We start from the raw sequence: 15,897 nt of genomic DNA on the forward strand, positions 1-15,897 counted from the left end.
GGTGTGTTTTATAAACAGGTTTAATATTAGGTAGGTGTAATTATCCTACAAAGTATCACATGGCGTCTGTGGTATAATAAAAATTCTTGGTAATTAACGTACAAAAATTATCTTAAAATAAAATGAAAATATTCATACATTTTTGTTTTTGTTACACGTTTTTGTCAGCTATTTTCAACTCATACAAAACTTAGTTTTGTGTGTAATCGCAATAATCAAAACGGTTATTCTGATTTATTACTGTTTCATGTGAGAAATTAAATGATTGCAGTTAAGCGTGTCTGAGCGAAATAATTTCAACTTTTTGAACAAAGTACTCCGAAATTCATGTTCTTTGATGTAAGCAATAAATTGTTGTTCCTCAGACACAAAATCAGTATTATTAAAATATAAACAAACCCATTGTGTTGCTGTCTTTGTCGCATATAAATGATAGAGTTACCATAAAATATAGAAACAACCTTCTCGAGACAGGTTGTGATGACACAATGTGAATCTTTTTCAGTGATAATTTGCATAATTTTACACCGCAAATGTGTGCATTATTTAACCGGATAAGACTAAATTCCTGTCTTCACATTGCAGAAATATTCCAATCCTAGATTAAGTTCATTTACGATAAGATTGTTTGCTTATTTAAAGATTTACATATTTATTACCATGTCAAAACACCGCTAATTTGAGCCGACTAGCCTCTAAAATAATCCAGCTTGTTATGAGATAATTTGTTTACATAAAGTGTATCCAACAAACTAAAAGTTCACTTGAATATTTCGTTGATTAGTGTTTTTTAACAGCCAATTTCACTGAATTGTTTAACGTGTGTCATTTTTTATTATTTGTGCAATCTCTATATTTAGACTACCAGCTAATCATCGCATTACATTTCACAGGGTGTACAGATCAAAGAGACAGATGTTGGTCAACCTTGTACACAATGTAGCAAGTGCATTGGATATGAACCGCATAACTGGAGGTAGGTGTCATTTTTTATTTTAGAAACGCTGCGAAACACGTTTTCTATTATAAATAAAATATAATAAATTTATTAATTAATCCATTTTTGCGTAACAAATTAGTTTTTAAAATTTTCCACCTTTCAACACCCACAAACACGTGTAATAATTGAAATTACAATGAGAATTATTCTTTCAAATCAAATTGCGCCTTTAACATTTTTATTTTTAAAATTCGCGCGTAAAATTGCAATTTAATTGGATTGATTAGATGGTCAATGATGCACATGCGTTTGTTGGGTTGCATAACCTCCAGGCGAACACTAGCCCAATTAATCATCGAAACAATTAAAATGTGTTTTTCCATCAAAATTTGTGTCGCCCAAGTAGAATTAGTTAATTATTTCTAATTGAGACATCGCTCTAATAAAATAATGGTCGTTGACAGTAATAATAAAGCGGTAAAGACTGTTTTAGTGTATCGTAGTAATAAATTTTACGATCCAATTTTCCCACTTAACTCACCATTAATATAAATTCAAGCTTTGATTTGACCTTATAATGAATTGATAGTAATGATTTTATGAATTTGAAGATTTTTCGGTAATAATAAAGGCCAACATAAAATTTTATGTGTAACCGAAAGCAGTCCACATTATGTGAGTACTAAAACTTAAAATAATCTTCAATCTGGCGCCTTATGTCCGTGTTAATGTCATCATCCTCCAAATGCCCTAATTACAAGTCCGCTGACTTGTTTGCACTTCATAAAATAATTAGGGGGGCTTAGCGACCAACCATTAATTCGCTTAATCCGTCATCTTGATTAATAAACATTCGCATGTTGGCGTTTTTTTGCCAACAAATCGTAAATTAAGCGAAAATATAAATTGGGGGCGATTTTTTCCCACTTCTAAGATTGCAGTTTAAGTGTAATTAAACAATTTATTTTCTCGGGTCACTCCTTGTTCTAAATTAGAGTGTCATCCGGGATTATAAACTCGGATGATTGTTTGAACTTGAAAGTGCTTCTTGTCACGTTATGAGACGAGGTGTGTTGCAGGAAATTAGATAAAAGGTATCCTGTCGACTCGAGCCCACGTCAACTCAAACTGAGACAAATAATTCCGAGGAAAATATGCTAAAAATACCGAAATCTGGTCGATGATGGACGTGCACGTTAAGCAATAGATCAGCTTTTATTGTTTTCCGACATTTGATTCCTTTTTTTAATGCTTTGATTAATTTTTATTACTTTTTTATTTCTATTATCCTTGAACGCCCATTACGGTCAAAAAGTTACCACTTGTCTGTTTAATAAGCCGTGAATGTCAACGCTATTTCCTGTATTTTTGCGAAAATCGTTTCCTTTGACCAGCTTCGAGGGAAAAGGTTACAAAGTGACATTTATCCTGTTTATGCACGATTTATTAAGTCGATTTCGCGCCTCGAAGCATTATCTCATCCCAAGGTCCTTCCTCACATCCTATACAGGGTGCGCCGGAACTCGCGCCCCACAGAAAATTTTCAAGTAAGGTAAGATACCAGGGAACATGAAAAAAATGTTTAAAAAATTCTGTCTGACAAAAAAATTGACATTTATTTTTTGACATTTGACATTTTTTATGTCTATTTAATGATACTGATGATCTTGTATATGTTTTTTACAAATATTTAGTAAAGGGACAAAAATTTTGCCAATAAAAGCCATAAATAACATTGAACAGAGTTACAAGCCTATACCAAAAAAAACTTGGAAAATTCTAAGAAATTTAAAAAAATGTCTCCCGTAATTTAAAAAAAAATCCAGCAATATAAAAAATAATTCTAATAATTCTAGAGAAATTCTAATAATTTAGAATAGTTCGAGTAATTCCATAAAAATTCCACCGAAATTCTAACAATCTATTTTAATACCATTATTTGCAGATTAATTTCTACAAATCCAAATTCCAACTTAATTTTCGTAATTCCAAAATAATTCTTGTAATTTTAAATTAATTCCGATAGTTCTAAGAAATTAAACGTATTCTTTTAAATTATCTCTGCTGATTCCAAAAAAATCTTGCAATTACAAAAAGAATTCCAATAGTTCTAAGAAATTTAATGTAATTTAAAAGAATGTTTCCGATAATTTCAAAAAAAAATCCAGCAATTTCAAAAAGAATTTTGATAGTTCTAGAGAAATTCTAGTAATTTACAAATAGTTCCAGTAATTCCATAAAAATTCCACTGAAATTCTAATAATCTATCTTAATTCCATTATTTTCAGAATAATTTCTTCAATTCCAAACTAATTCTTGTAATTCCAACTTAATTTTCGTAATTTTGAAATAATTTCTATTTTAAAGTACATAATTTTCATAGTTCTAAGAAATTTAACGTAATTTTAAAAAGAAATTCGATAATTCCAAAAAAAACAGCAATTTCAAAAAGAATTCCAGTCAGTAATTCCATAAAAACTTCACTGAAATTTTATTTCCGTTATTTTCAGCTTTATTTTTGTAATTCCAAATTAATTTATGTAATTCCAACTTAATTTTTGTAGTAACAAAATAATTCCTGCAATTCTAAATTAATTCCGATAGTTCTAACAAATTCAACTTATTTCAAAAGAAATTATATCCGATTATTCCAAAAAAAAAATTTTTAGTAATTCTAAAGAATCCAAGATAATTTTAATAATAAAATAACATTGAACAGTTACAAGCAAAAAAACTTGGAAAATTATTTTTCTAACAGAAAAAAAATAGAATCAAAGTGCAAACTTTATACTCTCATAACTTCGAAATTTTTATAGATACAATTTTTTTAACATTTTTTTAATGTTCCTTGTATCTTACCTTATATGGCGGGCGCGAGTTCTGGCGCACCCTGTATTTGGTCAAAATTCATCGAATTGAATCTTTTGAAATCGCCGTTTTTGAAAGTGTTAAATAAATCTTGTAATTATGGGCGATAATGTCGCGATTGCGTTCAAATATGGATCGTACCATGATGGTATGTTTATGAACGAAAATAATGCTTTAAAAGGTGATTGTTTGTACCAGATCTAGGCTTTTATTACATCAACTTGACGCGTAATAAATTTGGTATTGCAGCAGTTGCAATAGGTGAAAAAAAAATTTCAGGGTGGGACGTACCTAAACCTAGTTTGATAAAAATCAGTGTCATAAATCGTAGCTTCTCCCTAATGTCATGTCAAATTTTATGGTCGATAAATAGCATTGTACTAGAGTATAAATAAATATTTGCCATTAATTACGACTGTTACCCTTTTAGTAACTGATTTAGTTGAACTTTGCCATTATTTCCATTAGCTTAATGACTGGAATGGACGAGTAATCGAATTTTTTTTCGAAATGATTAATTGGCTGGTGTGAAAAATGTGCGACAATTTATCTTTGGATATTCTCCAAATTCACCTAAATTACAGCTTATTTTTAATCGTCCTGTCGAATTCTCAGGTGAATCTGGTACGCTTTTTTTCACATTTGAAAAAATAGGAAGCGATGAATGAAACGTTTGCTTTTCATTTATTCGAAAACTAGGAAACACGGAAAAGCTAATTAGGACGGATTTAGATAACGTAAATCAATCATAAAATGTATAATTAGATCAACAAAAAACAAATACAAGTTGTGCTTCAAATTTCAGGAATTTTCAGCAATTAATTAGTAGTGATTCTTATCTTGTCTCTTTGCAATTTTTGAGTCAAGCATTGACGATGGGTCATAATTTTTAAAATTGTCACTCTTTCGCGCAAATATTTACAATTTTGTGTCACTCGAAAATAAATTCGGTTCATCACGATGGCAGTAGATTGTTTTCTTTTCATTATATTTGTTTTTATTTTTATCGTTCACCAAATCCATTAAAGCCAAGCTGTGTAATTATTCTATTTCGGTGTTGCAAAATCGAATTTGGGAAATTTTGGTAGGTGATGAATCACAGGACATCTGTCAGTTTATAATTACAAAAACGATCAGTCCATATTTGGTTTTGTTAATAAATCGTTCAGCTTCGGAATGAATAAATAGTAACACCTTGCCCTTGACTTGCAACTAGAGGTTGTTTTAATTAGTACTTAAACTGAGTTTGTTTTCGCTCTTTTGTCTAAATTACCGACATTAAACGCTCCAATGAAACCGCAAGTTGTTTATGAAATAATTCATTAGTTTATGCCTTTGGGATCCCTTTTTTGCGCACAAATTGTTGGAAAAGCGGCAAAGTCTCGAGATTTCAGTATTTTATATATCTAAAATGAGACGCGCACGCTCTTTGCTTTTACCAATACGGGATCTCCACTATTTTCTTCACTTTTCGCGGTGTTTCGGTGTCGCCTAGATCGCGATTTTCGAGCGCGAAATTTAAATTTTCTTGTTACTGCAACCAGATTTCAATATTTTGTGTCGGTTTGTGGTCTTGACTCTTATCTTATTTCCTCTTGGCGATAATTTCAATGTTCTGATAGTGGAAATAGTGCAGGGAGAGTACTCGAAAATGTAGAGTCGATAAAAGTGCATATTTGTGAGTATGTTGAATAATAACGTTAAGGAAAAAAAGGATTTGAATCCTTGGCCGGGACTTACGCTCGCATGTGTAAGGATTCTCCAGCTTTATGCGAAAGTTTTCGAACAAGATTTACAACAATTTGCAAGGTACTTTATGTAGGTATTTGTTGTTTTCCCACTTTTACGCATATTTTAGATTAATTAGGTTAAAAATAGAATGATATAGATGTTTACTCAGATTATCATCGTAATTAAAAGAACCAGAAAATGTAGAAAAAATGTGACAAATTTCTCTAATGTTACCATAAAAATTAACACCGTATGCGCGATGGAATAATATTTACATCCTTGACAATAAGTACCTTCAGTTTTATTGCTTAAAAATAGCATTTTACGTGTTTATTGTTAAATTTGTAATTGTTTCGATTCTCAAAGCTCGGTCTTGAAGTACCCATCAATTTTTATTTGTCTTTTTTTATAAAAAAAATTTTAAAATATATTCTATAAATATTTTATTTGTTGGTAACTGTGTTATTCCCAAAACTATAAAATTCTAAATGCTGTAGGTAGTTCATTTTTATAGATGTGGCCACGCCGTACTAAAAATGAGATAATTTTTGCTTTTTACTTCCTACGTCTATCAGATTTTTGATGAAAATTTTGAATTTTGAAAAAAAGGAATTTCATGTCATTAAATGTGGTTACACTTTTAATCATAAGTTTAACATAACAATTATTTTACTAATCAAATTATGCAAACTAGATGCTAATCACAGTTTACATATTTATGCAGCAATATTTTTAGATGTCTGTTACTGCGTGTAATATTTTTCATCTCTTTGTTTTTTTTTTTAAGTTTTTTAGATTGGAGATGTGTTGTGTAAATTTTTAAGAATTGTTGATAATAATTTGTTACAAGGAACGGAAATGATTAATTTGGGAATTTTTGTGCACGTTTAATTTTATTCTTTTCTCTGTGCGATTTATATGTTGCAAAACACGTGATTTACTCCGAATAATGACATAAAGATTTACTGCTTTTATTGATACTAAATAGTAAATAAAAATTTTGAAATTGCCAATTTATGAGTCTGTAAATGTGTATTGAAATGTACCAGACGAGGAAAATAAAATCTAATCGATGGATTAGAATCAATCAAATGATAATCATCTAAACATTTTTCCCAAAGAAAATAAACAAATAAATGGTTTGATAAAATTTTGCATATCAATAAATCCGACTAATAGTGACCATCAAAATGAACATTGTGGATTGTGGTATATCTCAGGTTTATGTACAACCTTTCAAATTCATAATTTATTTTTAGCTATTTTTATTACAGTTCATTATATTAAATACCTGCAACTGACGTCAACTTTTGTGCTTGGCTAATAATAATAAAAACAGTTCAAATTTTAGATCACTTGCCAAAACAGTAATGAAAATGAACGGAAATATCGTTGTTTTCTTTAGATTGTTAAATAAATGTTTGCTAATATTTTCAAACAGGACAAAGGGCGCCGGAAATACACAACAATTAATCTTTTGCGCTAATTAGTTTGGTCGTAGTGGTGATGATGTTGGTGAAAATCATTTCAAATGGAGCATTTCAAAAATTATCACTTTTGGTGGGAATGCTTGGCAAAACTTAACTTTTTGTACGTATTTTTTTAATAATTAAAAGTCTTTAATCTAGATTTTGGCAGCATATGTTAGCAGGTGTGTCATATAAATGTTTCAATTGATGAAATATTTTTCTAGTTTGATTGAAGTGTTTATAATATTTAAAATAAACTCACTTGTGTTTTCAATTCAGGTTCATAAAAAAGTCAGGCTATTAATAACCTAAAGAGGGATCTATTTTTTTTTTTCAAAAAGATTATGTAAAGCGTATTTTCTTTACAATAGGGATTAATGTGACGCTTTCTCGATTCTTCTCTACCGATTTTTACTCTTAAAATTAATGAATTGAATCTTTTGAGTGTTTTTTACAAACTCCTTGATAGCGATTTTTACTCTTCAATTTGCAATTGAATGAACTGAATATTTTCACAAATTATTTAACATTAATATAGTCTGTTGGTAGGATTGTATGCATTTTTGGAATAAAAAAAACATTGTTATTCTCTCGAATGAAAACGCCCTCGGCTCCTTTTGGTCGCCTCTGGCATTACCTATTACTTAGATTTTATTTGTATAATAAATCTGAATATTTTAATTTGTACAGATTATTATGTATTTGTTTATTGTTTAATGGGATTTTAATATGTACAGTAGGTAATTCTTATTCTTTCTATTTTTTGTGTGTATAAATTAGTAAACATTTATGAATTGTAATCAAAATTTGCATTTGTTTTACTTATCTTGTTTTTAAACAAGGACAATAAACTTTATCATTTTCCCATTTCAAGAGAAATCGCTTATGTTTAAAAGGACAACAGTATGGAATTTTTTTATAAAAGCAGTGACATTTGAAGTTAATTTGCTAATAAAACTTTAATTTTTGTGAAAGTGATAACACATAATTTGAATTTGAACTTTTCAGCGGTTATGTCTACAATTTGTGAAACTCTGCTGTATATTGGGTTGCATATGTTAATTCATCGACATCTAAAATTTAAATTTCATGTAAAAACGCAATGCAAAATCGATCGCCTCATTCATTCTCGTAATTGTCTATGTTATTGTTTAAAAGGCCAACATTTGCGACGGAAATGCATTTTACGATGCGACAAATTACGACATTTTACGAGAAATCGATAAAAATATAAAGCAAATATGCTGTCAATTAGATTTAATAAGGATAAGTTTTACGATCTCCACTTCGTGAATTATGCATCCCTTTACAAGCTACAAGCAAGTGTTGCCTTCTGTGAACTGTTAAATTGAATTAGAGTTTGAAAAAGTTGGTAAATGTGATAAATGAAACACGCTGAAATGATATATTTGCGAAAAGAGTAAATTTAATTTGCTGTAACTTTGATAAAAAGAATTAAAAGCAATGAAACATGAAATTGGCAGTATTTTTATTGGGTAGTAATAAAGTGCTCAGAAAATAATTCAATTTTGATCAGTATAAAATCATAAATAATCTTTGCACAAAAAAACAAATAAAAATGATCAGTATAATATAATATTTTGCACAGTAAAAATAATAAATGCTAAGTAAAGCACGCACAGTATTTTTTTTGTAATTTGTTCAGTAAAAAAATCCAATTTGCACAGTAAAAATAATAAACGATCAGTAAGTTTAATCAAAATTAGAAAAATAACATACAATTTAAGGAATTTTTAGTCTTGGTTGCATAACAATGTATGACCCCTACGCAAGAATGTTATTTATTATTATTGTAGAGTGGTATATATACAGGGTGCGCCAGAACTCGCGCTCCAGAGAAAATTTCCAAGTAAGGTAAGATACCAGGAACATGAAAAAAATTCTATCTGTCAAAAAATTTTGAAATATTTTTTGACATTTGACATTTTTTATGTCTGGTTAATGATACTAATGATCTTGTATATGTTTTTTTACAATTATTTAGGAAAGGGACAAAAATTTTGCCAATAAAAGCCATAAATAACATTGAACAGAGTTACAAGCCTATACCAAAAAAAACTTAGAAAGTGTCATTTATAGATAAATTTGTTTTAACATTTTTTTCAGGTTCCTGGTATCTTACTTTATATGGCATTTTTCTCTGGGGCGCGAGTTCTGGTGCACCCTGTATATGTATTAGCAAGGGCCCCTGCGCAAGAATGATTTTAGTAAGAGCTGAAAACTGTGCACAAATGGTAACAATCAGTCTAAAACGGCTTGCGACATTCCAGTTTTGCTCGGAAACATTTTTTTGTAAATGTGTGAATATTAAATTAATTACTTTTACTAGACATTCATTCGTTTCCTTTACTATGCATTTATTATTTTTACTGTGTATTTATTATTTTTACTGAGCTTTTATTATTTTTACTGTGCATTTATTATTCTTACTGTGCATTTATTATTTTTTCTGTGCATTTATTAGTTTATTGTGCATTTTTTATTTTTACTGATCAAAAATCCTTGACGTTTTAAATAATATATTGTGCATTTAATTTGTTGCCATTTTATTTGCGAAATTTGATTCTGATTGAAATAATCCAGAACTCAATGTTGCAAATATTTGAGAAAAGCTTATTGCGTCACAAAGTTCAATGAAACCAAATTCTTTATTATTTTTTTTCAGAAAAAACTGCCGGGATTGCAAATGCCTGCGCGAAGGCCACGAAATCGTGGCCGAACATGGGGCAAGGTCCCGTTTGGGGCTAACATCGAATCACGATGGTCTCGACGCAAGATCTTTAGGCTACACTTTTGTGCCAGCTGGCCTTACCACAGCCCGACAGGTAATAACCATTAAACCAAATATTGCGAAGAGAAAGTATTTTATTTTTATCAAAGGTTGATCAATATTATTCATCACTGCCGACCCATGAAGTCCCTAAATTGGGCTCGAAAGGTGAAACCGCCCGTCTCCAAAGGATAGTCAAGCAGCTTCCAAAACAAGACTTGGCCTTATCAGCTTGTAAATTCGTCGAAGATTCCGTCAAAACTAGTTATCAGGTTAAATTTATTCACTTTTTCAGCATTATCATCAATGATTTGAGTTTTTTCAGGATTTCGTATCAGCTAGGAACGAAATAGCTTTAGATATAGGTTTAGCCAAACCGGCGCCCCCTAACAGTACTTGCGACGGTTGTAACCGAACCATTCCAACCCAACAAGTCAGTGTAGTCGCCCCCAGGATGGGCAAACTGATCTGGCATCCAGGGTGCTTCAGGTGCTCCACCTGTCAGGATTTACTAGTAGACCTGGCATATTGTGTCTACGACGAGAAGATCTACTGCGAGAGGCATTACGCGGAGCTGCTGAAGCCCCGATGCGAAGGCTGTGATGAGGTAAGTGGAATTTTCACAAAACTTGACATTTCAAATGTCCATAAATTTCCACCCCGTTTATTATTAGACGGTTTTCTACCATGTGTTAAATGTAAACGAAGCAGCAGCTTGATATCAAAATCCACTCCTCTTAGTTTAGTCTTTGATTTTTTCCGATAAACACTGTTGTGAGTATTACGTGTGCTTACTTTTCATGTTATGTCATATTTTTTAACTTATAAATTAAATAATCTTGTTGTTGAATGAACGTAAAAATAGTTTTACGATTCAGTAGAGTGAAGATAATTGTGCCAACTGTTGATTATTTTTCTTAAATATTTTAAATACGTGTGCCAAATCTCGGTTTTGGGGTCGTGTGGAAAAATGTTTCATCATAGGATGCATTTTTTCGAAAAAAATTAAATTCAGCTACTTTTGTTATTTTTTAACGAAAGCAAGAGTTGGACGCCTACGCAACATCTGGGTTTAAAGAGTGTGACTCACGATAATCACTATTCGAAGTGGAAAAGAAAAACAGGTGATTACTATTATTATGTGGGCAAAATGTCTCATTTATAATCGTAAAATTGCTACGATTCCTAACAATGTTGCACGGAATTTAATATCACAGAGTTTCAGCTCGTAATAGATTTTATTTGCAAAATTGTTCAACTAGTTTTAATCGTGAAGGAAAAGACCAATAAAATGTGTTTACAGACTGATTCTATAAAATGTTGTATCTTTTCTTATAGAAATAAATAACGAAATATTTAAACCTTTTTATTGCCAACACTAACATTTTTCATTTGCCTATTTAAATGGTAAAAAAAAAATTTTAATGGTAAAATTAAAAAAAAATGTATAGGACTAATCTAGTGCATCACCTAAAATTATTTTCAACCATACAGCATGTCCCAAAAATAAGTTCCGATACAAACTTGTATTTTTTTAAATGAAACACCGTATGTTTGCATTTTTGAATGTAGACAATTTAATAATCTTTTAAATACAAAAAAAAATAAATAGGATGTTTCATTTATTTTTTTAAGTTATTGAACTGTTAACAAACGCCTTCATTTTTTTATCTTTACAATGCAACACACTAAAAAAATGTGACAACCTTATAGCCTGTACCTTCTTCTTTGCTGTAGCAAAAAAATATTTCTAGATGTCTTAGTTTTCGTGTAATAAATTTTTAAAAAGTGCATGTTTTCTTAAAAAAAAGTCTTATTTTTAAAACTAAGCAAAATCGACCAATAAAAGTTTAGCTTAAAAACACTGTCATAAAAATCTACATCCAATAACGCTAAGAATGAAACATATGGTATTTCATTTAAAAAAACACAAGTTTTGTAACTTATTTTTTAGACACGGTGTATATTTGAAAATAATTTTAGGCGGTGAACTAGATAAGTATCTATCAATGTCCTATACAGGGTGCGCCAGAACTCGCGCCCCAGAGAAAATTTTCAAGTAAGGTAAGATACCAGGAACATGAAAAAAATGAAAAATCTGTCAAAATATTTTGACATTTATTTTTTGACATTTGACTTTTTTTTATATCTATTTAAGGATACTGATGATCTTGTATATGTTTTTTTACAATTATTTAGTAAAGGGACAAAAATTTTGCCAATGAAAGCCACAAATAAGATTGAACAGAGTTATAATTTCGGATACAACTTCCTTGTTTCCTCTTTTAATAGCCTATAGCAAAAAAACTTGGATAATTTTTTTTTTTAATTTTTACATGTTCCTGGTATCTTACCTTATATGACATTTTTCTCTGGAGCGCGAGTTCTGGCGCACCCTGTATATTTTCTTAATTTTACCATTTATAGGTCACTTTTTCAACTCGCTGGGACATCCTGTATTTTGAAATATTTTTTTAAATCACCGAAATATTTAGTAAAATATTTTTTTTCCGCAATCACAAAGAACAATATTAATTTTTTAAGTATTGATACAGTAAATGACACTATTTTTTTGTATTTTTTAAGCATTTTGTATGTTTTTTAGCCAGAAACTCATTATTTTGCCAATTTTTCTTAAAAATAAGTCAAAAAATCACTAAATTTGTTAAGGAAATAGTTTTTTTAATAAGATTTCACTTAACACGGTCAAAAAATCGATAAACCATGTCGCAAAGTTTATTATTTTCATCTTTTTGGAGCATTTAGTACTCTTTTAGACAGAAACAGAACTATCTTGCAAAATTTCCTTAAAAACAACTAAAAATTTACCAAATTGGACCAAAACTAGTGTGGTTTTTACATTTTTTGAGTGTTTAAGCACGTAAAATACAAGTCTTGTTAAAACTGACTGAAAAATTACTAAATTAGATTGAAATTGATATGTATTATTTCTAGTTTTTTTCGCTCGATTGAGTTTTTTTAAACCACAGACTTATTTATTCTGCAAAATCTTGTCAAAGCGTACCTAAAAATTACAAAAAATAAATCGAAATTGATGCTATTTTGTTTGCTTCATTCGATTTAGCTCGTTTTTGAGTAAAATTTTGTCAAAAAATAAGCCAAAAAACTCAAAATTTCTCCTTTTTCAAGTCTTTAAGCACGTTTTGAACTAAAAGATTTCAATATGACAAGCCAAAAAACAACAAATCCAGTCATTTTTTGCTTTTCTCAAGTGTGTAGCATTTTTTTTTTCAGGTAAATATTTCGCAAAATTTCTTTAAAAACAATCTCAAAATTTACACAATTTACACTATTTCAAAAATAGTGTTATTATCGCCTTTTTTGAATGTTTAAACACAATTCTGAGCAGAAATTCAGGATTTATCTATAAAAAAGATTAAATTATAATTTTGTTTTCTGCTGAAAATATTTATTTTTGGGACACGCTGTATAGTTGAAAATAATTTTAGGCGATAGACTAGATTAGTATCTATCAATGTCCTACATATTTTTTTTTTAATTTTACTATTTAAACGTCACTAATGGACTTTTTCAACTCGCTGTATGTTTAAGTAAAATTTCTCTGGGGGCTAAAAAATTAACAAGAAAACTTAAAATTTCAGTACCAACATTGTTTTTAATTGGTAAGTTTGTGCATTCATTGTGGCCGCCGTCGCCGTGGATGTGTTCGCCGTTTCGCGAACTCCTCGACTGCGAATGTGGCACGAATTTAGCAAGTGGTGCACACGGCACACCGTCGGTCCAAACGAATATTTCTTAATATCAACGTGTGAATCGTATTCACGTTTAACTTGATCTACTTTATATCTGGTGTACCCAAACAAGGCTCGGGGCTCGAATTGCACCGAGACTGAGTGCTTTTCGACGCCGCCGATGGGTGTTTTAGCACCTGGAGGACCTCGTCGAGACATTGTTACTGACCTTGCGAATTACTACCTGTTGCGCTCGCTATTTCTTCCAATGTCAAGGAACGACGTCGGGAATTGTGCCGCAGCCCAGACTTATTTCGGATTTCAGCCCGTAAATAGCTCGAGAAAAATATTTATTTACCGATTAGGGGAATTTTTGACTGGGTGGGTTAAACCTTGACCGAGTTGATGGCGAATTTCGTTACATTTTGCTTTTTTTGGGCAATGTATGGCTTCATAGATTTTAATTGTCGAATTACTAATAGTCTTGGCCTCAAAAACGCGATGTTTGAATGTTTGCAAAATGATTCTATTAGAAATACCTCGTCACATATTTTTGAATAGTTTATCTCTTCACTTCGAATGGTTAGTCATGAGTTTGTATTTTGCAAACTGCGAATATTGTTCATTAATGGTTTTCGAAGAAAAACACTTACTAACGACTTGACGTTGTTTGCGATGCGTATTTTGCTTGTTTGAAACATCAAATGTTTACAGAGTCGATTTTTTTATTTTTTCGGTCAAGAAAAAATATCAGATTTTTAGAGAATAACAAAAAAAAAATTAATAACGAAACGAAAGCTTTTTTGTTTTTTTTTCTCAAATTTATTTGATATTCTAAGATAAATTATTGAAAGTTGTGTGGTGAGTATAGTTATTATTATTCAATGTTCAATTTTCAAAAAAATTTCAGTAATTCTAAATATAAATACTCTAGTAATTCACAAATAATTCTACCGAAATTTTAGTAATTGTAATAATCTATCTTAACTATGTTGTTTTCAGATTAATTCCTATGATTCCAAATTCCAACTTAATTTTCGTAATTCCAAAATAATTCCTGTAATTTCAAATTAATTCCGATAGTTCTACGAAATTCAACGTATTCTTTTAAATTATCTCTGCTAATACCAAAAAAAAAAAATCTAACAGTTCTAAAAAGCATTCCTAAAATTACAAATTAATTCCGATAGTTCTAAGAAATTTAATGTAATTTAAAAAAATATCTCCGATAATTTCAAAAAAAAATCCAGCAATTTCAAAAATAATTCTAATAATTTTAGAGAAATTCTAGTAATTTACAAATAGCTCAAGTAATTCCATAAAAATTCCACCGAAATTCTAACAATCTATCTTAATTCCATTATTTTCAGATTAATTTCTACAATTCCAAATTCCAACTTAATTTTCGTAATTCCAAAATAATTCTTGTAATTTCAAATTAATTCCGATAGTTCTAAGAAATTCAACGTATTCTTTTAAATTAGCTCTGCTGATTCCAAAAAAATTTAGCAATTACAAAAAGAATTCCTGAAATTCGCAATTAATTCCAATAGTTCTAAGAAATTTAATGTAATTTAAAAGAATGTCTCCGATAATTTCAAAAAAAAAATTCTAGCTATTTCAAAAAGAATTCTAATAATTTTAGAGAAATTCTAGTAATTTACAAATAGCTCGAGTAATTCCATAAAAATTCCACCGAAATTCTAATAATCTATCTTAATTCTATTATTTTCAGATTAATTTCTACAATTCCAAATTCCAACTTAATTTTCGTAATTTCAAAATAATTCTTGTAATTTGAAATTAATTCCGATAGTTCTAAGAAATTTAATGTAATTTAAAAAAATGTCTCCGATAATTTCAAAAAAAAAATCCAGCAATTTTAAAAAGAACTAATAATTCTAGAGAAATTCTAGTAATTTTCAAATAGTTCGAGTAATTCCATAAAAATTCTACCGAAATTCTAATAATCTATCTTAATTCTATTATTTTCAGATTAATTTCTACAAATCCAAATTCCAACTTAATTTTCGTAATACTAAAATAATTCTTGTAATTTCAAATTAATTCCGATAGTTATAATAAATTACGAGTAAACGTATTCTTTTAAATTATCTCTGCTGATTCCAAAAAAATCTAGCAATTACAAAAAGAATGCTAATAATTCTAGAGAAATTCTAGTAATTTACAAATAGTTCGAGTAATTCCATAAAAATTCCACCGAAATTCTAATAATCTATCTTAATTCGATTAATTTCTACAATTCCAAATTAATTCTTGTAATTCCAACTTAATTTTCGTAATTTTAAAATAATTTCTATTTCAAAGTACATAATTCCCATAGTTCTAAGAAATTTAACGTAATTTTAAAAAGAAATTCGATAA

The 15,897-nt window shown here is 29.6% G+C and overlaps 1 protein-coding gene across 4 annotated transcripts in view; it reads left to right on the forward strand.

Moving 5' to 3' along the window:
• The window catches only part of LOC123013721 (four and a half LIM domains protein 2), a 45,565-nt gene that overhangs the window by 5,954 nt on the left and 23,714 nt on the right, over positions 1–15,897 (forward strand). For 2 of the 4 annotated variants that reach the window (XM_044412446.1, XM_044412443.1), the window contains exons 2-5: positions 894–976; positions 9,695–9,854; positions 9,910–10,071; positions 10,125–10,406. In XM_044412446.1, the coding sequence (XP_044268381.1) occupies positions 894–976; positions 9,695–9,854; positions 9,910–10,071; positions 10,125–10,406 (687 nt within the window). Of the gene's footprint in view, positions 1–893; positions 977–5,312; positions 5,627–9,694; positions 9,855–9,909; positions 10,072–10,124; positions 10,407–15,897 lie in introns of those variants that run through there. The other 2 variants (XM_044412444.1, XM_044412447.1) reach the window with 2 other exon arrangements.

Source organism: Tribolium madens, unplaced genomic scaffold (genome assembly GCF_015345945.1).
Source record: "Tribolium madens isolate multiple individuals breed KSU strain unplaced genomic scaffold, Tmad_KSU_1.1 Scaffold_96;HRSCAF=242;Tcas5.2_LG5, whole genome shotgun sequence".
Classification (NCBI taxonomy): domain Eukaryota; kingdom Metazoa; phylum Arthropoda; class Insecta; order Coleoptera; family Tenebrionidae; genus Tribolium; species Tribolium madens.